Source organism: Tachypleus tridentatus, chromosome 2, assembly GCF_004210375.1.
Source record: "Tachypleus tridentatus isolate NWPU-2018 chromosome 2, ASM421037v1, whole genome shotgun sequence".
NCBI classification, from domain to species: domain Eukaryota; kingdom Metazoa; phylum Arthropoda; class Merostomata; order Xiphosura; family Limulidae; genus Tachypleus; species Tachypleus tridentatus.
The window spans coordinates 33,470,386-33,494,894 of NC_134826.1; the positions used below are offsets into that span (position 1 = coordinate 33,470,386).

Here is a 24,509-nt window from a genome sequence, read left to right on the forward strand (position 1 = left end):
TGGCTACTAGGCCTGACCAATGTCTCTAAGCTGTTTATTATTATATTATTATTATTATAACTATTATTATTTATTACTGCTATAGATTGCTCATTTATGACTGTGTTTTGTGTATTTAATAAATAAATTTTAAAAAATTATTTTGAAATTATGTCTTTTTAACAGAGTAACAAACATACTGGTAAAACAACATTGAACATGCACAAACAGTAAGCAGGAAAAGCCTTTGTGTAAGGACTAGTTTATAACTCCCAACCATCCAGAGACATTCTCATGAAAGCAAAGGCTGCAACAGCTGCGAAACTATTACAATAAGTGTAATAAACATGATATAAACTCAGTTTTGAGCAGTATTATAACACACAAAATGTGCTCAAGTTTGGTCTGAACTTGCTTTTGTTTTTAGTCACTAAACTAAATATCCTTTCACTGTCAGCATAAGAATGGAATATTTTAAGAATTACAAGCATAACCCTACACAGAATGTCATACTTCTGGTTGCCATTTCCATCCTTAACTGTAGACAGATGAACCCAAAACTTGTCAACATTCAACTGAAGGACAGTTTCTGAGAAAGTATCAATTTGATAGTTCAAATATTGCCCTTCCAACTCATCAATAGTGTCGTGCTCATGTGTATTGACAAGGACAGGATACCTGTCTCTGAAGAAGCGTAGAGAAAAGAAATCTTTGCTGACCTTCAGTTTTGGATCAGCAACCTCTGCATGAATCAGAAGTTCATCATTTAAAGGGAAATGTTTCATCATGTAATTTGTAGCTGCAATATAGTATTTCTTAACACTGGTGTAGAAGCTGATCAGGTCCAGGTCCTTTTCATATTTAACAATGTATTCCTTGGCAGCATTTCCAATAGAAACTGTCTCATCAGATTTGTGTAAGGATTCATTGTTGTAGTCAAGTTCATGGCTTGATGTATCTGACAAGTGTATTTTTAACTTGTGTAATCAGAGTTCTATGCATAATGTGTATGCAAGGTTCTTCTCTTTGCAATATCAAATTTGCTTGCTCAAATAGAGAAATTGCAGACTGAAGAGAAAGACAAAATAACAAGTTTATTTTATTGTCCAAGAAAACTGTTAACTTATCTAACTTGCTCTGCACATAACTTCTCTTGGTTACTTCCTTGCTAGCTTTCGTTTTCTTCTCTTTTTTATTGATTGTCTCTTCTTTAGTTCAAGGTCAGACTGCCTAAACATATATTGAGTTATATAAAATGTTTCTTTGTCTGCTTTTGGAGACTGTTGTCTTGTGCCCCTGTCTGGCTGAGAGGGGATATCTTGAGCATGTCCCTGTGTGGCTGGGAGGGAGTCTTGACTGTGTTCCTGTGTGGCTGAGAGGATATCCTGATTGTTAAAATCTTGCTGCCTGACTGAGCTGCATGTTTAGATTTTTTTTAATCTAGTTTTTCCTTTTCACAGTGAAAATACTTCAATGGCTTCCACATGTTTAATATTTTGTTGAGACACAACTCAAGTGATAGCCATCTTGTGTTAAGAAGTTGTATTTTTTCTTGTTTCTTTGTCATACAATCCTTGAAACTCTCTGAAATGTTGTTTTCTGCTAGCACTTTTGTCCAGAAAATAGTAGATATCTATCAATGTATCAGAAATTGGGCAGGGCAGTTCTCTGGAAGCTTTCTGGGCAGCAATATTCATGAGGTGACAGGCACAGCCCATGAAGTAAATGCTAGGCTGCTGTCTTGAGATGTGTCCCATCACACCTTTACCTATACCAGACATAACTGAGGCATTGTCTGAAGAAAAACTAAGGCAGTTTTCCCATGGAATTTTCCTCTTTGTCAGTTCGTGGTCCAAAAGCTTGAAAATATTCTCTCCCCTTAAGCTTCTTTCCATTCCACCATTGTCAAAAGAGAACAAACAATTTTTCCAAGCAAAGTGTCAAGATATCATACAACCAATGAATACAGTTTTGAGTCATCCATGTCTCTAGATCCATCTGTGGCTAAACTGTATACACTGTTAGTAAGTATGCTTGAAATCATTTTGTCATCTTCACAACCCAACATTTGTACAATGGCTGTAGTTTTGGTTCTAGCACAGCCATATTTTTTCGCTATATCAGAGTCTGGGAACATTTTTCTGAATAGATGTCCTGCATGATTGGCTACAGCTAGGGGTAAATTATGGAGCAATGACAAATTTCGTGGACATCACTTCTGCATTTATGGTTTCATATTCTGAATTCTTACTCATAAATGTCGTTATCTTCATCGTTTTTGTCTTCGCCTCAGCCTTTTGTTGGTGAGATGCCAATTTTGTGTCTGGAACAATCGTTTATCCTGCCATGCACCACAGAAAAATCGATATGACAAACTGTACAAAACACATGACTGTCACTGACTTTTTATGCAATGACCAGATATTTTGCACCATACTCTTTCCTAAATTTTTGATTCACAGTTTTAGTCCTTTTAGATTTGCAAGAAACAAGACAATCTGGTGAATGATGCCTCTTTTTTTTTCCATCTTGTGAACGATCACATTGGTGTTTCTATGCCGCTTAGAAAACGAGAAATACCCATTTACGTGGGTGCTGATTGGCTGACAAGCACTGATGACGTAATTATGGATTCTCACACGTACCCAGTATGGAGAAGCACAGCACTCAAAATATTTTATAATAGATTTATAATAATGATTATTACAAATAGTTATCACAAATACTGATTTATATTTTTAAAAATTTACAAATTTACACAGGATATTGAATCTTCTACAGTGCCAGATTAAGGGCAACTGATGCCCTAAGCATAGCCCAACAACAGTGCTCCCCTTGGCCTCTCCACTTCTTAACTGACAGAGAGATTAGTGCTGAAAGTGAAATAAAAGTTTGAAAATTTATAACCCTTCTTCAGTTTTCTTTCAGGTCAGACCCCATAACTACATAAAATAAAAACTTTTTTATTTTACTTATTTAACAGATTGGGCATGGATCAAAATCAAGCAATGACTGAGGCCTTTTATTTAGAAATGATGAGAAAATCTCTTCTTTGATTAACAATAATGAAGAATAATTATTTTTTACTGTATATTTATTTTCACTCTGAGTTAACATTTCTCACTTTAATGTCAACAAAAATGAAAAATTTACTCAAAACCCTTTTATTAAAAAAATTATCATTTTGATGTTAACACTTTGTCACTTTGAACTTAAAACCCTGTAAGCAAATTATTTACTAACACCTCAACATTTATTTTAAAAAGTTTTCTTCTAGATTTTTTAATTGCAAAGTCTTTGATCAATTCCTCAAAACTAATTTGGAGTAACAAATCTGCTTCTATACTTAGCAGAGACAAGGCATCCAGCATGTCTTGTCGCATAGTTGTTCTGTTGAGATTTTTAATATGCTTTAGTTCAGAAAATTAATATTCAGCTCTGCAATTTGTGACCATTAATGTTAAAAATATACACAATGCAATGTCTACGTTTGGAAACTCACACTTGATTTTGTCTTCTGAAATTATTTTATAAAGTGCAACATGACTGAATCTAGTTTTTTACAGTTTTTGTTGCACTGGACTTATGACGCACATATGAGTGAAACTGCTGAAGCTCGGCAGAGAGATTAGTGTCCAAGTCCTCTGGGTAAGCATCAATTAGCTTTTGGGAACACTGAGAGTACCTTTCAGTTACAGCAGATGAAGTGACATAATTTGGCACAGCACTTACGAAAGAAAATCTGTTTGTTTCTTTGTACACCTCTCCTTCTCATCTGGGTTTTTAGTTTGTCAAGAATTGTATAGAAGGTGGTGTTATGAAATTCATCTCTGGCATTCAGATCTACTTCTTGTTTATCTTTGTCACTGAGTACCTTCTTTCTGACGCATTTGCGAGTTTGAGCTGCATTGTAATCATCATCTGGTAGTATTTCCATTGCAACTGCTTCAAATCTTTCAAAGTCATCCCTTAAAGTGTGTAGTTGGTCAGCTAATGACCCATGTCTTTACGGGTAAAGACCTGCACATGTTTTTAAGTTTACACCCTCATTTTGCAGAACTTTACTTGCTTTATGAAACTTTTGCAAAATATCATCCCACGTGATCAACATAAAAACAAATTATATTTCTTTGCATCTTATTTGCGATATTGTCTGATTCTCTTTTTAGTGTCTCCCTTTTGTGACTGGTCTTCAACTAGACATTTTGAAGCTTCCAAAATGTTAAAGAAAGACTTCAAAATTGCTGTTGTTGCCATAGCGTGTGCATTCCATATAGTATCAGAGAAGGATTTTAACACACTTTCATTTCCAAGACAAACTTTACGAATTTTCCACTGGCTAGTTGAGACTGAAAAAAATGTATAGGGCAAATGCATTGTAGAGAAGGAATTAACTGCTACTTTACAGCAGTCCACAGTGCTTCAGCCTATAAGATTTAGTGAATGTGCTTGCATAGGGCACATATATGGCAAACTTATTTTCTTCTAAAATCTTTTGCTGCATCCCCTTATAACGTTCACACATGTTAGCAGTGTTGATGTAAGACTGATCTATACATTTGGAAAAATTAAGTTTGCAAACTTCACATAAGTACCGCAATTCCTGGTTTGCCATTTCCTCACTGGAATGGTTTTACAGTTCCAGAAAGGTTAAAAAGCGTTTAATAGGCTGCCCATCTTTTAAGTGTCGAAGTACAACACTTCATTGATGTATATGTGATAACTTTGGCATTGAGTGAACTGACAAGCTAAAATAAGTAGAAGAATTTACTTCATCAACTTTGAATGTGTGAACCTTTTGAGTCATTGGATAAATGAGTTCTTCACAGGTGGTTTTGGACAAGTAAGAAGCATATCCTTTTCAAGAAATTCCATATTTCAAAATGTGCCCTGCTAAAAATGGATCAAACTGACTTATGAGCTCAAGCACCCTAAAAAATTCCCATTATGTAGTGAACCAAATTTTTCATCTGTTTCTCGAAAAGCCATGCCACGTTTAGTTGACTTAAAAATAACAGCTATTACATGCTCCAAGGCATGTTCCCAGTAATTGCACTCTTCTTTAATTTGTTTTTCCAATTCTTACTGCAAGCCTAAATCTTGTCTGTAAATTAAGTATGTTAGCATAACGTCTTGGTGAGTAGTACTTTTTTCATGATGATCAATTACAATTGTATTTTGCCAGTCACTGAACCCTTCTCTTTCAACAAAACGTGAGGAACATATAGGGGCAAAAAGTTTTCAAAGCAGTAAACTGACTCTCTCTTGTATTGCTCACCATTGACTTTTATCCCAAAGAAAAGTTTTTGCAAACAGTATCTCATTGGTTTGCTACTATTGAAAGTCTGGCAAGATTTACCAAATGGCCCATTGTGGTATTGACAGTCAGTGGGTTCACAAGCAATCCAATAAGCCACATCATCAACAACGAAATCGAGCCACAACCCTGGACCTTTAGCTTTAGTTTCTTTATCTTTTGTAGACTGAATCACTTTACCATAGTCCAATAGATTTTCATTTTCAGCAATTATTTCAACTTCAGACTATCTTGTAGAGTAACTTGCATAAACATTAACACTAGAGATATGAAGAGAATTTACAGGCAAAGTGAGATCAGCTGTGACACTTACGCCAGTTGAGCCAACCTCTGACACCTCAACGTCAACATGATGTTCTGACTTTGAAGTGGACAAAGCAGTACTTGTAGGTGTGAAGCTTGGTTCAACTTCAATCTTATCAGAGTCAGATGCAGTACAAGTGACTTTTGATGGTGGAGATTGGTCTCGAGTGAAAGTATTAGCTTTCCAGTCTTGACCACTAAATCCAAAGTCTTTTGTTGGTTCTTTTTTGCTAGTTTTACCTTTTGTGTTCCTCTTAATTAAACACGTTTCATCTTGTAGTTTGAAAAATACAGAAACAAAAATTAAAAAACACACAAAAGAATATGGATCATATGTATATAGTTATAGTGATTAGAAAAACAAAGAACTTCATAAAGAAAAACAGTGGTAAGACAGTCAAACATACAAAACTCTAGGTCTACATTTGGACAAAGATTGTCAGAAAGTTATCCTAGGATCTTGGTCCATCAGCACATAAACATGAATTCATAAATACCTTTATTGATTTGCTGCATTCTGATTAGTTAAACCATTCTAGACTGGCTTCAATCCATTTTAGAATAATTCGTTTTCACTCATTGCAAAAGTTTTATGAAGGTTGTTGCTATGGTAGCTGTATGCAAGAAGCAATGTCAGTAGCAATATGCAAATCCATTGTGAGCCAAAAAGTATTCGAAGACAATTTATGATCAACAACCCGTACTGTAGTTGCCTATATACACAGTGACCATTCTGTACTGGTACACATAAGTAACATACTAGGTGACTCGTAAGTCCCTACCCATCCATATAACTTGTGTATCCAGTGTATCTGTGTGCTGTCCCTCATTCTCGCTGCATAATATTATGCGACGCCATGTTCTGTGAGACATTTTCCTCAACATAGCAGAGGTTATTATTCCAAATGCCGCGGTAACAGCTGCCTTCAACTCATCATTACTATTATAACGTTGTTTATAATAACATATGGATGGGTAGGGACTTATGGGCCACCCTGTATAAGCAATTGTAACCTGTATTGCACATTGAACTACTAAATACTGTGTTAGGCCTAGGTTAGAGTAATTTAATCTTAATCAAATATCTGTAGAATGAGTTGTAACCTCAACCTTGAGCTTAATTTTGACTTGGGGACTTTAGATGAGCCAACATACCATACATCAACAAAATAGGCATATATATGAAACTTTATCTGTATGCCTGTATGCGAAGGAAAATTCAAAACGACGGCCTTAAATTGGGAATAGTCCACTTCATTATTCCAGACTATAGTAGCGTTTCCAATGTATTTCCACTAAACAAGTTAAAGTATTTAGGCTTAAGGTTATTGTCACTAAGTTTTCAGATAACAAGACTAAAGTTAGGCCTAATGCTAATACACCGCAACTGAGGCCACTAACGTTAAGTCTAGTACTCAGTACTAGCCTTGCTCGCATGAACTTTTTCAATTCATGCATTTTTTTTCAGACAATCCTAAATTGATTTTGTTGAATTGTCGGTTCATTACAGTATCTTTATATGACCACGGTGAACAGCACTGTACTGCTACTAGCAGTATTGTGTATAAATAATAACGTTGAGAATCATGTTGTAGTACATGTCGAAGTCTTATGAAATTTGACCTAAAAGGTCGAATTATCGCCTTTAGACTGTTACTATCAGTCAGTTGTTTTCCTAGCTTTTCTGAAGTGTAATAGAACAAATACTGATCTGAATTTATTGTCGCAAAATCGTTAAATTACACCTAAAAGTTTGTCGTCGTTGTCTCTGTGTTTCAGTTTCGGATTGTTCGTTCGTCTCGCAAGAATATCGCCAGGTAGCCGGGCTGGGTTGGGGCATTATGACGTCAGGATAGGAACAAGGAAAAAGTAAGGAAGATGTAATTGCGATCTCCATTTTTGGGTCTAAAAATGACATATTTGACAAAATTTTGTTGGCTATTTATGAATAGGTATAAAAACAAGGGTGCCCGGTTTCAAATCACCTTTAAGACTGGGCACTCTTGTATTTATCCCCTAAATAAATCTGAGCTTCAGATCTGTTTATATTATTACATAATCACTAGGGAATACATACATGCACAAATATTCCTATAGGTTACATGTCATTTATGAATGGTGGCATTGCTATAGTGGCATTCCTTTCTAATTTTTTTTTTTTTTTGGTATGATAAATCTCGAAACATGTATTCACACAAAAGGACGTTTTTTACAGCAAGTTGTTTGAAGCCGAAAAAATTACGGCTCAGAAACGCTTCAGTGAGAAACACTTATAAAAATATTACACAGCACACATGAATAATGCAATAGTAACACAAATAAAACGAAAACAAACGAGACAGTGACCCAAATATAACGTACAGATACAGAAGCCGAAAAAAACATGAAACTAATCATGTCTTTGTACACACTTGTCACCATTTCGTTTGACTTATGTTTCTGTGGTATTATACTCTTAATTATTTTTTTTGTAGCTGTGACAGAATAAAAAAGTAAAACAAAACAGTTTCACTGCCTATAATTTCTTATAAATAGCCACAACAGAAGTTATGATTGATAAAAAAATATTTCATCTTCAAGGTCAGTTTGTTTGTTTGTTTTTGGAATTTCGCACAAAGCTACTCGAGGGCTATCTGTGCTAGCCGTCCCTAATTTTGCAGTGTAAGACTAGAGGGAAGGCAGCTAGTCATCACCACCCACCGCCAACTCTTGGGCTACTCTTTTACCAACGAATAGTGGGATTGACCGTGACATTATACGCCCCCACGGCTGGGTGGGCGAGCATGTTTAGCGCGACGCGGGCGCGAACCCGCGAGCCTCGGATTACGAGTCGCACGCCTTACGCGCTTGGCCATGCCAGGCCTTGAAGGTCAGACATCATAACACATGATCATCTTTTACCTGAAGTTTTATCAACATTTTGTACTACTCTTTACAGTACTCTTTCGCAAATCACTGACTTCTTACTTCAGATACAAAGTTTAGTAGTTTTTCGAAACCTTAGTCACTCACCGACCCAAAGAAAACATTTTTTGTTTTTTTTAACAATACAGAGTAAAGTCGAACACGGCAGAAAAGACAATTACAAAAAATCGACTAAAGTTGAGTGTGGCAGTGAAAGAGTTAATGTATGATAGCTAGCGGAAAAACTCTGTGGTGCCTCCTTCCCTTTGTATTTTTTTGCTTAATGGTTAATCCAGGGCTGAATTATTCTATTTTATCGGGAACTTCATTGATTTCATGTCGAAGGTTCACGACGAGTGAATTAATTCTAAGCTGATATAAGCACAGTTCACTTGACGGGTTCTGATTAGCTCTTCAGTGATCACATGAGTTTTTCACAGCTGAAGTTATATAATGTCTTCATAAAAATGTTAACGTATGATGGCAATCCGATGAAGTTAAATGGTTTGTAATGTTCGAAACCTGTAAACGTTCCTAGTCAAATATCTTTAGTTTCCTGATAAATAAGCGTTAATCATTTTCATAGCTTCTGAGGTATACCAACTTCAACTGATCGCGTGTTCAAAATCCCGTCATACCAAACATACTCGCCGTTTCAAATGTGGGGCGTTATAATGTTATGATCAATCCCACTATTCGTTGGTAAAAGAGTAGCCCACGAGTTGGCGGTGGGTGGTAATGACGAGCTTCCTTCCTTCTAGTCTTACACTGCTAAATTAATGACAGCTAGCGCAAATATCCCTCGTGTAGCTCTGCGCGAAAACTCAAAACAAACAAGCAGTATACTAACTGTAGCATATAAAAATATGTATACAATATACATTCTCTCTACGTGTTGTGATGGCTACCTTTTATAATCATTAGGCGAGATTCTAGAAGGTTCAGCTACAGCTACAAAATTTTCGACAAATTTAATTAATAGACGGGAATTTCACAATATGTATTTAACAGAATGAATTGCGTCATTTCAAAGTATGTATTTGTTTAGAATTAAGCACAAAACTACACAATGGGTTATTTGCGCTCTACCCTGCGGTATCGAAACTTAGTTTCTAGCGGTGTGAGTATGCAGACACACCTCTGTTCCAGTGGGGAGCAAATTCATATATTTAACTAAAATAAACATCGATATTAAATTAAATATATAATAGTAAATGTGACGCACTTGCAATACAAATTTGCACCCACAAACAAGACTTAGTTATTGAATTAAACTACTTAAAGAGTGTAGCACTATCTTGGGGGTTTTGACCCAAACATCATAGATAGGGTTTGTATAAAACTTCAGGATAGTAAAATATATCATGTGAACTCTAAGCTTTCAAATGTTAACAACAACATAAAACACAGCAAATTAATTTTATTTCCATTTTGCCAGAAATTATTAGTGAATATTATATAATCCTATTTAATCATTTGAGCATTGATTTAATTTTTTTATTCAAATCTTTACATAAAATTTAATTTTTACCACCTAACCTGAAAGAATCCCAACAAAAGGAACAAGAACAAGGCATATATAGTATCTCGTATAAATGTGAAAAGAAATGCGTAGTTCAAATGACTTGCTTCGGAGAAATAAGAGGCAAATTTCTCCGAGGTCACAGATGTAGGTGAATTACGTAACAGATATTTCTGTGAGTAGCATGACTTATAATATCCTACCTAAACTTTTGAAACTAATATATTACTTTTATCAACTTCCTACAGATGTTTGCTCTAAGCATGTTGAATACGAGTGGTATAACAATTCGTTAATCTCCATTGTTCTGTGCTAATATTGTTTATGGTTTTAAATTAAGTATTTTTCAAGGTGTACACGCACTTTTCGTTCACAATAACATTTTGGCGTTTTTCTGCATATTTTTTTACAAAAAATGTGGTGATTAAAGAATTACTTTAAAATTAATAAAATAAGTGAAGAGTATGTGCATTTTGGAAGTACAGACAAATTTCTTCTAATTCGATTCTGTAATTTTTGTTAATCATTCAAAAATGGTTTCCCGTCATTTTTGACAAGTTTTATACTAATAATAATAATGACAGTAATAAGTGTTAATACACAAGAATTCAGTGTTAAATTTTTATTTTAAAATCATATGTGTACCAGAGGCCAGAGACGTAATGATAACTTTTAGGGGTCGGTCACTTTAAACTGCTACCCTCCAAAAAAAAAAAAAAAAAAAGACAAACAAAGGAATTTTCGTTATTAAAGAGAGTAAAATAACTGTTCGATGTTAAAACAAACAAAATAACTATACAAGCAGCAAAGAGCCTAACTCCTTTGTTGTAGACTCACATTCATCAATTATACAATTTTTCTTGTTCCGTAAGTTGATAACAATGTCTTTTTTTTATCGCAATGAGCATCAATGCCCCCCACCAAATTTTGCTGTGTTGTTAATACACTTAAGCGAGTTTTTAAAACTTTTACTTTGGTAAAAGCATTTCTCACATGAACATTAAGTAACACTAAGTGTTATAATATACTTGTATGCTTCATACAAGTTTTCACGAGCAGAAGAACACAATCTGTAACTGCATAAAATTTTAAATGCACAAGAAAAAGAGTTTCCACATAAATGTCCCTTCATGGGCGGATGTCGTTAAAATTTCATCCAGCACTTCAATTTTTGTGACATCACTTTCATACAAGCCTCTTTTCACGTGCTTATAGCAAATGACACCAACTCTTCATGCAGTGAAACAGAATCGATTTCTGGAATTACTTCACATATCAATTTTTTGTGCCTTAACAATCATTTCTTTAAACCGATTGGGATCTAAACATGAAACTTTTCTGTATAGATTTTTATAAAAAGTAAATCGATTCAGAACTGCGTCAAAAACTACATTGTGCCAGGAGATTTTCAAAGTTTGTTTCGGCGTCTTGGACAAAAACAGATGTTCTTACTTTGGTAAAAGCCTGTTGTATTACAAGTTATTCTTCTAGAACTTTTTCATTGATTGAGTCAACGAATGTAGACATATTTTCAAACGAATTATCAAAATCTCTAGAAATAATTTTCAAATTTAAAGTAGCATCATCTATCACATGCCATGTTTGAAGAAAGTCAAGCCCAGGTGACTGTAAATAGTCAGAAACTGGGGTTGTAATGTCAAACATTCTAATGTAGACGAAAACCATCAAAACCATTTCAAATTTGGTCTTATTTTCATATAGATTCTTGGCATCATATCGCAATAAATGATCAAAATCACTGACTTGTTTCAAGACTATGAGCACATCAGAAAGCATCTCATTTAAATACTTGCCATAACTGTCTAAACCTTTTCTAAATGCTTCGGCTCTACTGGACCATTTCGTTTGCCTAACAATTTCAAGCTTTCTAAACTTCTCTTGTCCAAACTCAGAAGATTTCATTTCTTCCAACCATACATGCATGTTTTTGTATTATTCTTTTAAAAACTTAGACAGTTCATTGAGTGTTCCAAAAAGGATAACTGGTGCAATACAAGCATTACTTGCATCACCAATTACCAAGTATGTAACGTGGACATAACACAAAGTGTGGACGTGACTTGGACATACTTCTTTCATTAGTGCTCGCTTGTAAGCCATTTTATGCACTGCTCTTATTAGCAGTCCCACAAAATAAGTCTCCAATGCACATTTTTAGATCAAGTTCTAAAGCTTTTCCCATCAAGGACTCTTACGACAAAAAGGCGCAGACATCTTTCCTTGGTCTGAGCATCTGCAACATATTTTAGAACAAAGTCACATTTGTCATGAGCAGGATATCTTGTGTACAGTCTTGTTATATTGAATAAATTCCAGTTTTCTTAGCTTCCATAGCCACAATATCTTTGATCATTTTTTCAATCAGATTATAAAAAAAAAACATTGTGACAGTTGGTTTGCTTACGAATGTAACCACTTTTTCTCCAATAATCTTGGATGGTTCCCGCTTCTTTGCCTTCTGTGTGATATCTTTCATGTGATTTTTCAGAGATGGGTTATATTCTGACATCAGTATAAAAGCTCTAAGAAATTTCCATGATTTTTAAAATGGTCTTCATCAAACACGTGTGCTGCTATTTTTGAATATTTGCTTCGAAAATACAAAGTTTGAAATGAAGAAAATAATGTCGATAATACAATTATAGACTGTTCATGTTTGAAGCACTTGATTCTGTTTGACTAACAGTTGGTTAGGCCACAATATGTGTCAACAGTTTTTGTCTTGGATGTCCATAAAATACGCTTGTGTTGAGTCTTGTGCTCAGATATTCCTGTAATGATGCGTGTCCAATCCGAGCTTTCTATTGTCAGTCGATTACCACAGTTTCTTTCAGATGCAAACATAACAATATTATCAATCAAACTTTTACTCGTTGTTATTGGTCATCAGGAGTGCTTGACATAATATTCATTACTATGAACATCTTTGCGATTGTAAACCACTCTACTGTTGTAAGGTAAATCTCTATTTGTGTGACGTGGATGAAAATTCAGTATTTTTTAAAATAATTTTCGGCTTTTCAAATAAATTCCTTGGTGAATGAGAAGCCACACTTATTTCTGGGACATTTCAGCAGGAAACTTTTACAGGCGATTCTTGTGTAATTTGTTTTGGTATAGTGGTATTTTTAATTAATTTACTAATACTACTACTACCACCAACAAACACTTTCTTCCGAAGCATTTGAGGGTCAAGTTTTAAGAATATGAAATAAGACTCCCTGCTAGTACAGCGGTATGTCTCCGGATTTACAACGCTAAAATCAGGGGTTCGATTCCACTCCGTGGGCTGAGCGGATAGCCCGATGTGGCTTTGCTAAAAGCAAAACACACACGCACGCATGTAAAACGATAATATTAGTTCTTCTTCGATCTGTATAACTGATATTGAAAGCACCTGCACCTAAGAGTATTATTTTCTTTTGGCGAATTTTATCAAAGTTTTCAACTTTATTATCTCGTCTTGTCTTTGTTTGCGATTCTGAGCACCTTTTTAGTGTTTATATTTTCATCCAGTTTTATTCATTTGTGTTATTTTTCAAAAACAATGTAATTTCCTTCAAAAAGATATTTTCATGTCATACTAATATCAGATCAGTAAGAAATTATTATTGATTTACTCACGATTAAAAAGACTAGTAAAAATTTCATGAACACCTTAAAAATAGTAAGATAAAATTACGACTATCAGACATAACATCTACACTTAGAAATGTATACTTTTAAAATTAATTAATTTTAGGATCTTAATTAAATAAAAAAAATTCCATATAAAAGATGTTTGGTAATTCTAAAGTATAGTGTTGGGTTGATTTCAATTATATAAACGTAAGAACAAATTTAAACAAGTAAATTTGTAAACACAATAAATGTAAGTGCATTATACAGTACGCTGTAGTGTTTGAAAGGGTGAATTGGCGTGCCAAACTAACATGTCACCTACACAATTTTTAAAAGTAAAAGTCAACTTCCGACTGTTATTTTATCTGCTGTTCAACCATCCTACATCTTTCCATGGTAATGTCAGAAAACATACACATAACGACTCACAGAATCAAAACAATTATTAAATATTCTTCATAAGAATCAATAAGTGGCCTAACGACATTAGTTACTCATTATTTAATTTTTGTTGCGTATAAAAGAAATAAATGACCTTTTAATACCAAATCCTTTTTTTATATTTGACACTTAATGTTTCACTTAACAGTTTCATCAGGAACGTCTCACAAAGATATAAAACACAACAGACAGTAAAACGATTGAATGTACAATTGAATAAAAACAACAATTTCATATTATTTGCTAATAGAAGTTCGAATCCCGTCACACCAAACATGCTGCCTTTCAGTCGTGGGAGCATTATACTGTAACGGTCAATCCTATCAGTCGTTGGTGAAAAAGTAGCCCAAGGGTTGGCAGAAGGTGATGCTGATTAGTTGCGTACCCTCTAGTCTTACACTGCTAAATTAGGAACGGTTACGTAGATAACCCTCGTGTAGCTTTGCGCGAAATTCAAAACAATAAACAATACTTATAACAACAAAATCACTAGAAGTAATTAGTAGCTTCGATGTCAGTCATTATTAAATCAGTGAGGTCGTTTCATCTGGCTTTACTAAATACATGATTGGTCAATGAGGATAAACACATATCATATATTCAAATAACACGTTTTATAGAGTAATGCTGTGATCTGTACCTGCCACAAATATTAGCGCGTGTAATATATCTTGGTGTAAGTTTCAATTTTTTTTTAAATTCAGGCGCTTTTTTAATAAGTATCTGTATCAAAACAATGTAAATTATTTTTATTTAGTGAAAAAATTACATATACACTGCTGGCCAAAATCTTAAGGCCAATGAACATAAAGAAAAATATTCATTTTGCGTTTTTAGACTCAACCACTTATTTGCGTAGAGCTTCGAAAGATGAAAATAAGAAAAGGGAAAATAAAAATAAAAAACTGTTTTAGCATTTAATAGGGAAAATGTGAATACTATGAAATTAGCCTAAATACTAGCTGATCAAAAGTTTAAGACCATACTGAAACGAAGCATTAATCGGGAAACACGTAACGAAATTTAGTCATTTGTGTTCAAGCATTATCATTGTCAACATCTCCCACTGACATCTCCTGTGTTACATTGGGTAAAACATGGCAAAGGCTAAAGAGAAGACAGAGTTTGAACGTGACAGAATTGTCGAGCTGCAAAAGCAAGGTCTCTCTCAACATGCTATCGCTGGTGAGATTGGGAGTCGTAAAACTGATGTTGAAAATTTCTTAAAAGACCCTGAAGGACACGGAACGAGAAGTTCAAATGGTCGGCCCAAGAAAATTTCGCCGGCGTACAGCAGGAGGATTCGATGGGTTGTCCGGCAAGACACCAGCCAATCGTCGAACCTGATTAAGGCCCTTACGGACGCAGAATGCAGCTCAAGGACAATATGACGACATTTACGAGAGAAAGGCTTTAAAAACCGTAAACGTCTTCAAAGGCCAAGCCTCCTTCCACACCACAAAACAGCTCGATTAAACTTTGCTTAGAAGCACCAAACATGGGACGTAGAAAAGTGGAAGAAGATTTTGTTCTTTAATGAGAAAAATTTAACCTGGACGGTCCATATGGCTTTCAACGTTACTGGCTCGACAAGGATATCCCACCGGAGACATTTTCTACACGACACAGTAGAGGAGGCTCCATCATGATCTGGGGTGCTTTCTCCTTCCATAGAACAATGGAGCTTCATGTTATACAGGGGCGTCGAACAACAGCTGGCTACATTGGTATGTTGGAGAGAGCAACCTTATTGACTGAAGGCTCTAGCTTGTATGGAAATGACTGGATTTTTCAGCAGGATAATACTGCAATTTACAATGCCCGTAGAACAAAGGACTTTTTTATGACGAATAACGTGATTCTTTTGGACCATCCAACGTGTTCGCCCAAAATGAACCATATTGGAAATGTTTGGAGGTGAATGGCAAGGGAAGTCTATAGAAATTGATGTCAATTCCAAACAGTGCATGATCTTCGTGAAGTCATCATCATCACTTGGAATAATATTCCAGCCAGCCTTCTGCAAACGCTTATATAGACCAGGCCAAAGCGAATGTTTGCAGTTATTCGTAATGACGGCCGTGCAACCCATTACTGAGACCTCTTGTTGGGCATTTACTACCCTATTTAGGACTTCTTTTTGGTATGGTCTTAAACTTTTGACCAATTAGTATTTAGGCTGATTTCATTGTATTCACATTTTCCCTGTTAAATGCTAAATTTTTTTATATTTTTCCTTTTCTTATTTTCAGTTTTTGAAGCTCTAATCAAATAAGTGGTTGAGTCTAACAATGCAAAATGCGTATTTTTTCTTTATGTTTATTGGTCTTAAGATTTTTGCCAGCAGTGTATAATTGATAGTCATTTTTTCTAAAGTTTTCCATCGAATAGCATACTTTTTACATTAAAAAGTACCGCACGCCATGGCCAGGTTAGTTAAGACGTTCAACTCGTAATCCGAGCGTCGCGGGTTCGCATCTCGGTCGCATCAAACATGCTCGCTTTTTCAGCCCCGGGGGCGTTATAATGTTACGGTCAATCTCACTATTCGTTGGTAAAAGAGTAGTTCAAGATTTGGCGGTCGGTCGTGATGACTGGTTGCCTTCTCTCTAGTTTTACACTGCTAAATGAGGGACGGCTAGCGCAGATAGCCCTTGAGTAGCTTTGCGCGAAATTAAAAAAACAAACATTAAAAATTTTGACTAATCAAAAATAGGTACAGTGATTCTGAATGGAAAAGACAATATACATTCTGGATTTTATAAACAAAGACCTTTCTAACGCTATGAAATTTGAAGCGTTTGACTGAGAAATTTGCAAGAAAAGAGAGGCTAACGCAAGCGTATTATTTAAATAAATTTACTTTTAGAACTGGTCTGTTTTAGTAGCTTACTTTTGATTTATGAGTTTCGGAATGCACTCATTCCATCTTCAGTAAAATTTGAAAATAGTGTTACGAATACATTATTAAATGCAACTATAGTATCATCAATCACTAGTTTACTTATTTATTAAGTAAAGTTGTTTTTGTTTTATCCTTCTGTTTACCACTTTACTTAATACCTCAGTAAACTGGCGATAAATGACACTATATTAGCAGTTAATAAATATCTTTGTAACACAGTTTTCAGATTTTGCTGAAGATGGAATAAGTGTTTTACGAAACGTTCGAACATTGTTTATAAAATTTTAAATGTTTTTGACAACTTTTTATTAGAATGTATTGATAATTAATATTATTTTATTTCAATCTTACAATTAATTGGGTTTATGTGATTTCTTTCTAAATCTTACAAAATATTTGATGCGTTTTTCTTTTGTAAATTAAACTCGTCGGACACAACTATGTGACAGAAACGAAGGGACGAAAGGAATAAATTTTAGTTAAAAACTAAACTTGTAACGTTGTACCAGATGGTGTCGCTGAAGTATAACCGTTGAGGCCATTCATTTAGAAGTTTATAGTTCATTTAATAATAATTATATTGTTGATCGCAAAAATTAAAAAGTTTTAATGTTATGTAAATTTTAAATGTCATTTTCGATAAGCAGTATGTATATAATAATGCTCTGAAAAAACATTTTCATGTTTAAGCTTGTCAACGTTTGTAATTTATAGCGAAATGTGAGTGTTTTGTTGATTGTTAATGATACACATTTTTGTGACAAAATGAAACATAATGTGTTCTGTATTCTTGTAATAGTAATAGCGGTAATTGCCCAGCTAACCAATAAAAATAACTAATTGAAGACTTACGCTAGTTGAATGTAAATACTTACCAGTTTAATTTTAATATCACTAAGCAATGCAAAGTATTTTAAAATTAAAGTCAATAAACTGTAAGGTTATTAATGATGAAAACTCAATTTTTATATTGAAAAAGTCACTGAAAACACAGTTTTAAATTGCTATGTAGCAGTAATACTAATAGTACTAACTGTTATTAGTGTAATAGTAATCTAATCGTAGTCTAGGTCTTGACTTTGACCTTAAAAATTAAATATGCGATTTTTAAACATCTATGTTGTTTTGAATTAAGCACAAAGCTACACAATAGACTATCTGTGCTCTGCTCGCCACGTGTATTGAAACCCGGATTTTAGTGTTGTTAGTCCGCAGACATACTGCTGAGCCACTGGGGGGTAAAATCGAGTTCAAGTGTGTTTTGTTAGAACAAAGCCACATTGGGCTATCTGCTGAGCCCACTGAGGGGAATCAAACCCCTGATTTTAGCATTGTAAATCCAAAGACATACCGCTGTACTTGCGGGGACAAACATCTATGTCCTTTATTTGTTGCTAAACAAATCCTATAATTCCCATTTACTCGAGTTATTATACTTATAATTTTTTAACACACAATTGTGACTATTTACTGGCTTCCTTTTGATAAATATTATTTTTAAAGTGACTTATTGTCAATCACAAATAAATGTTGCAGGCATAGAAGTGACTAGTATACAAGTTAAGAATTACTGTGCACAATTTACTAAAATGTTTGAAACTTGTATTTAACAATTCTATTGATCTGCAAGAATGCAGTGTGTACTCATTTATTCTTACTGTATTTGCAAATTATTTTCATAATAATATATATTATTTGTTGTGATGAAATGCTGTGTTAATCTTGCAATAATTTGAGAAAAGGAATCAAGTAATTTTTGAGTAAGTGTGATATTTTAGAAATAAGGAATAATGAAATAAAGCTTAAAAGTTTTATTAAGTGTTAAAATAGTAGCAGTCATGACTGTGAGGGGGATGTTACCATTGTTTTTATAAAATCAGCAGACTGTTAAATAATATTTTTAGGTAACTTGCTAGTCCAAAGTGTGCTTGTCAGTTATTATGGTCTAATCATTAAAATAAAAGAGAACTAAATTTGAAAAATTAAGATACATCATGTCATTAGTTCAGTTTTTCATCATTTCTGTTTTTGCCTCCAGTGACCAACTAAATTCACACTTTGGCTCTTCTTTGAAGCAGTAGTAAATCTGATTTTTAATTTGAAAAAATAATATAATCCTTAGCAGTAATAGCAGGCTATTTGACCCATAGAGTTTACATAATCTAATACATAAGGCTCAAGTTCTCATACTGAATATGAATGTATTGTAAAAAATATTTTGTTCTCTCATCAAAAGACAGCTTTAGGCAAATGTAAGGAGTGCAGCCACATCAAACCACATTCTTATTGAGGCCCTGCAATTAAAACTTTTCTTTTCACTTATGATATGGTGTTTTATTTATTATGTTGATTAGAGTTATCATTGCTGTTGTATAATGATTTAAGTTTAATACTATACTAGCCAAACTCAAAGTAGAAACTTGTCCACTGACATAGAACTGATATTTTATCAGTTATTACATCAGATGCATTATTTATAGGTGTGGGCTGTTATGCACACTATTAAATTTTATTTTCAAATCATTATTTACTTACAAGAAAATGCATGCTTAAAATGTTTATTCAGTCTGTAACTTCTGTCAGTATCTTTCCCTCTTTTGCATAATAGCTTTTCTCCATTTGTGCTCCCCTACATATGCACTCATATTCATTCCTCATTATCTTTAATATTTACACCAGTTCTCATGTGTTTTCAAATGAGGCAGCTGCATGATAGCATGCAACAATCCTCTACAGCTCTTAGCACAGCTGACTCCCTGTATGCTGCATGACTCAGTTTCACTTTTTGATTTGAACTCATGATGTTTAAGCATGTTGCTTGAGCTTTACTAACAGAATTTTAATCAATTACTTGTTTCTTTTTTCTGATAATTTAGTTTTTGTTTTACTTTGTTATACTTTAATTCTTTTACTTTTTTAACATGTCTTCAATTTTTTAGCCCTCTGTGTGGATATTTTATTAATTTCATTCATAGTTATTACAAATTCTGAGTTTGTTTCAACTGTAACTGCTGCTGCTTCTACAACAATTACTCTTTGATTCGTTAGTTATGGCCTTAGTTTACCAGGAATTGGCAGCTTTCTTACAGGCTTCAGATTCACCTGAAGATTATGTTGTTGAAATCATTGTCATTTTGACTGAATAAAAAGACAATGATTTTACAGCCTATTTTTCCCCTATCTTATGACACGTAGTAATGTTTAGCTGCAGTCAATGTGCTCAGGCCTCCTACTTCTTTTGTGGCATTGATAAACCAGGTTTGTTATGTTTTGTCTATGTTTTTCATATTTTTTTAAATGAGACATTTACATTCTGAGGTCAGTATGCCTTGACCTCCTTGTAATATGGAAGTCCAAGCTTTGGCTTACTATTGATGCGAGTTTCCTGTTTTGGACTTGTAGCATTTGGACTCTATTCTTGATGACGAGAAACCAAGTTGAAGTAAAAATGTATCTCAGAAGGGCCAGCATGGATATTAACACTTTTACTAATAACATAGAGAATGATGTTATGACCATTCTAGGTCACCTTCAGGTTAACAGTAAGAGAGTTTGCAACTGACCATTGCCAGGCACATGTCTTAGGAGCCCTATTTATACAACAATTAAAACCAATTAAACCAATATAAAGGAACACCTTTATACCTATGCTAATTAATAACCTAACATCTAACTACAGTACCCTATATAATCCTGTACTCTCGACCTAAGACGTGCTTGGCAGGCAATAGTCAGTTGCAAACTCTCTTTGTTAACCTGAAGATGATATAGGAAGGTTGAAACATTGTTCTCTGTGTTATTAGTAAAAGTGTTAATACCCATACTAGCCATTCTGAGATACATTTTTAGACTATTCTGCCTCTGTGACATTTGGATCCCAGTAATTTTGCTATTTTTCCAACCTCAATTATACCACATCCACCTTCTTTGTCTGTTCTTTGTTCCTTTTTTCAATTCACCTATTGTCTAGGCCCTTTGTTGTTTGCCTGAGGGGTTTTTGGATGGAGACTTGTGCACTAGTCTTTCCCACTTTGGCACAGTTCTTTTCTATTCTTTCTTTTTAAACAGGGCTCCTCTGTTGCTAGGATCTTTTGGCTTAGGATGCTCTTTTGTCTCAAGTCCATATACTATTAACTTCCATAGGGGACTTGTGTGTGTTTTCCTTTTTAATGCAAGATTTCTTTAGGGACTTTCCTGTCTCATTATAATCCAGAGTTCAGTCTGCCTGTTTGCACATCTCCCTTTCCTCATTGCCTTTCTGTTCATTTCAACTTCCTCCTAAACTTGTTCCTGTCTCTTGTCTCCCTCCTACTGCTGACCTAATCTAATCATTATGGCTGGGACAAATTGATTGACTTTCACTGTGATAGTTATTTTATTAAAAAGAAAATTAACAGTTGAAGAGAAGTCTGTTTCAGCTTTCCCAGCAATCAAATGATGTTCATGGTACAAAACATGCCTTACACTGTGTGATTGCTACTTGATTATTTCAGTGCTGGGACAATGATTTGATCGAAAAACCAGTGACTGATCTCTAATGTATAATGTGACTTGTAATAGAATGTATATGGAATATATTATGTGACAGCTTATTAATTACTTTCACAGTTAGGATGACTGGTTTAAAAATCTTAAACTAAAAGGGCATTATTCAGAAAGTTGGTTGATGGCAACATTGGTTGCTATATAAAAAAGGTTAAAATTAGCAGTCAAAGATGTGTTGGAGATAAGAAAGGGATGATAGTACAATGATTGAAATAATCAAGAATTTTACCATTTCTTAACTTCAAAATATATTTTTATTCAGAAAATATGGAATTTTTGAAAGTTTTGTGCAGATGTTCTGTAAGTTAAGTGAAATTCTTATTGATTGTATGTGAGAAATCTGTAAATTTGCAGGAATTGTTTTACCAGTGAGTCAGATAAAGCTTGTATATGCATTTGTTATAAGTTTGACATCACATCTGACCCATCAACCTTAAAAGTATATGATTTAGGGTTTTTTTGTTTTTTTTTACTGTAAATGTTGTTTGCAAGAGTTGGGAACACACAATGGTGAATTTTGGTAAACATACTTTAATGTACATTAAAAAAATACTGTATTGTTCAGTATTTTTTGCCTTCCATTCTTCTGTGAGGGTTTAAATTTATAAGAGTATTATCAAAGAAGCATTTAACTGTACATTGTTTAATGATGCTGTAACATTAAGTTTTTTTGGCTTTGTAGTTATTCTGAAAATAAAACATGGCTGGTGAAAGTGGAATCCCTTCTGAACTTGAACAGTATCTTCCACCTGTGTATTGTAGCTCAGATAAATGTACAGAAGACAACACACCTTTTGAAAGTTCCTTTCTAGTTGAGGCACCAACAAAAAATGATTCATATGCATATTCCTTCTGCTCTAAAGAAAATATACACCAGTCTTTATCATTCTTAGCTCGTGTAAGTATACATTCTATTTCATGCAATTTGTGCTCATTATATTGTTTGTCTGTATCCATTTTTCTGTTTTTTAAAAGAAATATTTTATACAAGCATTTTTCAGTGATACTAAATTTTCATGAATCACTAATTACTTGTGATTATTTAAAAGAAAACTTCTGACATTTCTACTTTACAGGGTTATAAACATCAGTAAATAATATATATTAGAGAATAAGAAATTTCTCATTTTTTCCAAAAAGTGATCTTTCTCAAAGACTTGTATAGCAATGTTATGCTAAAGAGATTCAGGGCTAAGTTTGGAGTCACAGATTAAGTTTGGAATGTTGTTTAAGCATGACATAGTAATTGAAGATAAAGTTAGTGCCTGTATTCTTAAAACGGCTGGTATGGGTATTAAAACTTTGATTGAAATAAAAGTACAGAACAATGTTTTGACCTTTTTAGGTCATTTTCAGGTTAACAAAGAGAACTTGTAAATTCTCTTTGTTAATCTGAAGATGATCTTAAAAAATTGAAACATTGTTCTGTACTTTTATTTAATACCCATACCAGTTGTCTTGAGAATGAATACATTTTTACTTCATGTGGGTTTCTCATCATCACAAATTACAAAAGTTAGTACCTGTAAGTGTTTTTGTTCAAAGGATGAGAAAAGTGGGAGTTTTGAGTGTGAGAAAGCACTCTCTAGCATCACATATCAGAGAATGGTGTGCAAATGTGATTCTGATCATATACAAGAGTTACAGTTTTTTCAATGGTTTTAAACAATTCCACCACGAAAATTGTTCTAGTGTAAATATGTAGATTGAGGAAAATTCTAATAATGGAAAAATGATTCACAGCTTAACACACTGTTCAAAAAGAGAAATGTACAAATTTTCAAAATTTACATGTATAAAGTCTTAAGTTGGAACAAATAAGAAGAAAATTCAAATAAATGTAACTGTACTTTACTGACATTTTACTGACACTGAGAATATATTTTGAGAAAGTATTTAGAAGTGTGCAAAAAATTGATGTTAATCTAGACCTTGTTAGAAATAAATTGATATTTTGAAAACAGGTGAGGCTCCTGGACCTGGTAATATTTAACCTAGAATCTAAGAAGAGGCTAAGAAACAAGTTTCTAAGCTACCAATTGTCATTTTTAGTATGTTATTTAGTATAAAACAGGTGTTGGATGACAGAAGGGTGGATAATATTACTCCACATTTTAAAAGCATAAATAAGCATAGTTCAGGCATTTTCAGCAAGTTAGTATTACTATGTTAGTACAGAAAGGTATAAGAGAGTTTCATAAAAGTTGTTGCAGATTATTTGATAAAGCTCAAAATTTTGTTATACAGACAATGTAGATTTATAAACAGAGTTTTATCTTGCTAACTACCACTTTTTTGAGGAGGCTACTTATCTGGATGAAGGAAGAGGGGTAGAGGGATGGATTTTCAGAAAAATTTTAAAAAGATTGTTGACAAAAAATATATCTTGGCATTGGTGATAAGTTTAAGTATATTGATTGTTGGTTTATTCTGAGGAAACATTAATCTAACTAGAGTAATGTTAGAAGTAGTGTGTAGCAGGGATTTATGTTGCAGACCCTTTTACAACTCAGTTACATTAATGACATAGAGCATGGTTTAAGTTTGCTGATGGTATTGATTATAAGACTAAGGAGACAAATTTTCATAATACAAATTATTTTCCTTATTTGGAGTATTGAGTTGGAAAAGTTTTAAAGGAAGGATCCTATAATAATTCTGTGTAGATAGGTTGTCATGTGAGGATAGGTTTCAGCTTTCATCTTTCAGCTTGTTCTCTCGTGAAAGTAGAAGATTCATAGTGATCTAATGGAAATGTTCAAAGCTAGTGAAGGAATCAGCTAGATTTTTCATGTGAGATTGTAAGGGTAATAGGACAAGCAGTCATAAGTTTAAGACTTGGACAGATATAAACACACATCCAGTTATTTTACTGGTAAGGTAGTAAGTCTGTGGAAAAAATTTCTGTTTAGAATGACAAAGGCTGCAACTATAGAAGATTGTGTGTTATA

General features: G+C 33.9%; 1 protein-coding gene across 3 annotated transcripts in view; it reads left to right on the top strand.

Annotated features, from left to right (window-relative positions):
- Positions 1–17,509: 17,509 nt before the first annotated feature.
- LOC143240572 (afadin- and alpha-actinin-binding protein-like) overlaps positions 17,510–24,509 on the top strand; it is an 86,258-nt gene continuing 79,258 nt past the window's right edge. For 2 of the 3 annotated variants that reach the window (XM_076483234.1, XM_076483249.1), the window contains exons 1-2: positions 17,511–17,733; positions 22,241–22,456. In XM_076483234.1, coding sequence (XP_076339349.1) covers positions 22,259–22,456 — 198 coding nt within the window. In that variant the 5' untranslated portion in view covers positions 17,511–17,733; positions 22,241–22,258. Of the gene's footprint in view, positions 17,734–22,240; positions 22,457–24,509 lie in introns of all 3 variants that reach the window. The other variant, XM_076483243.1, reaches the window with a different exon arrangement.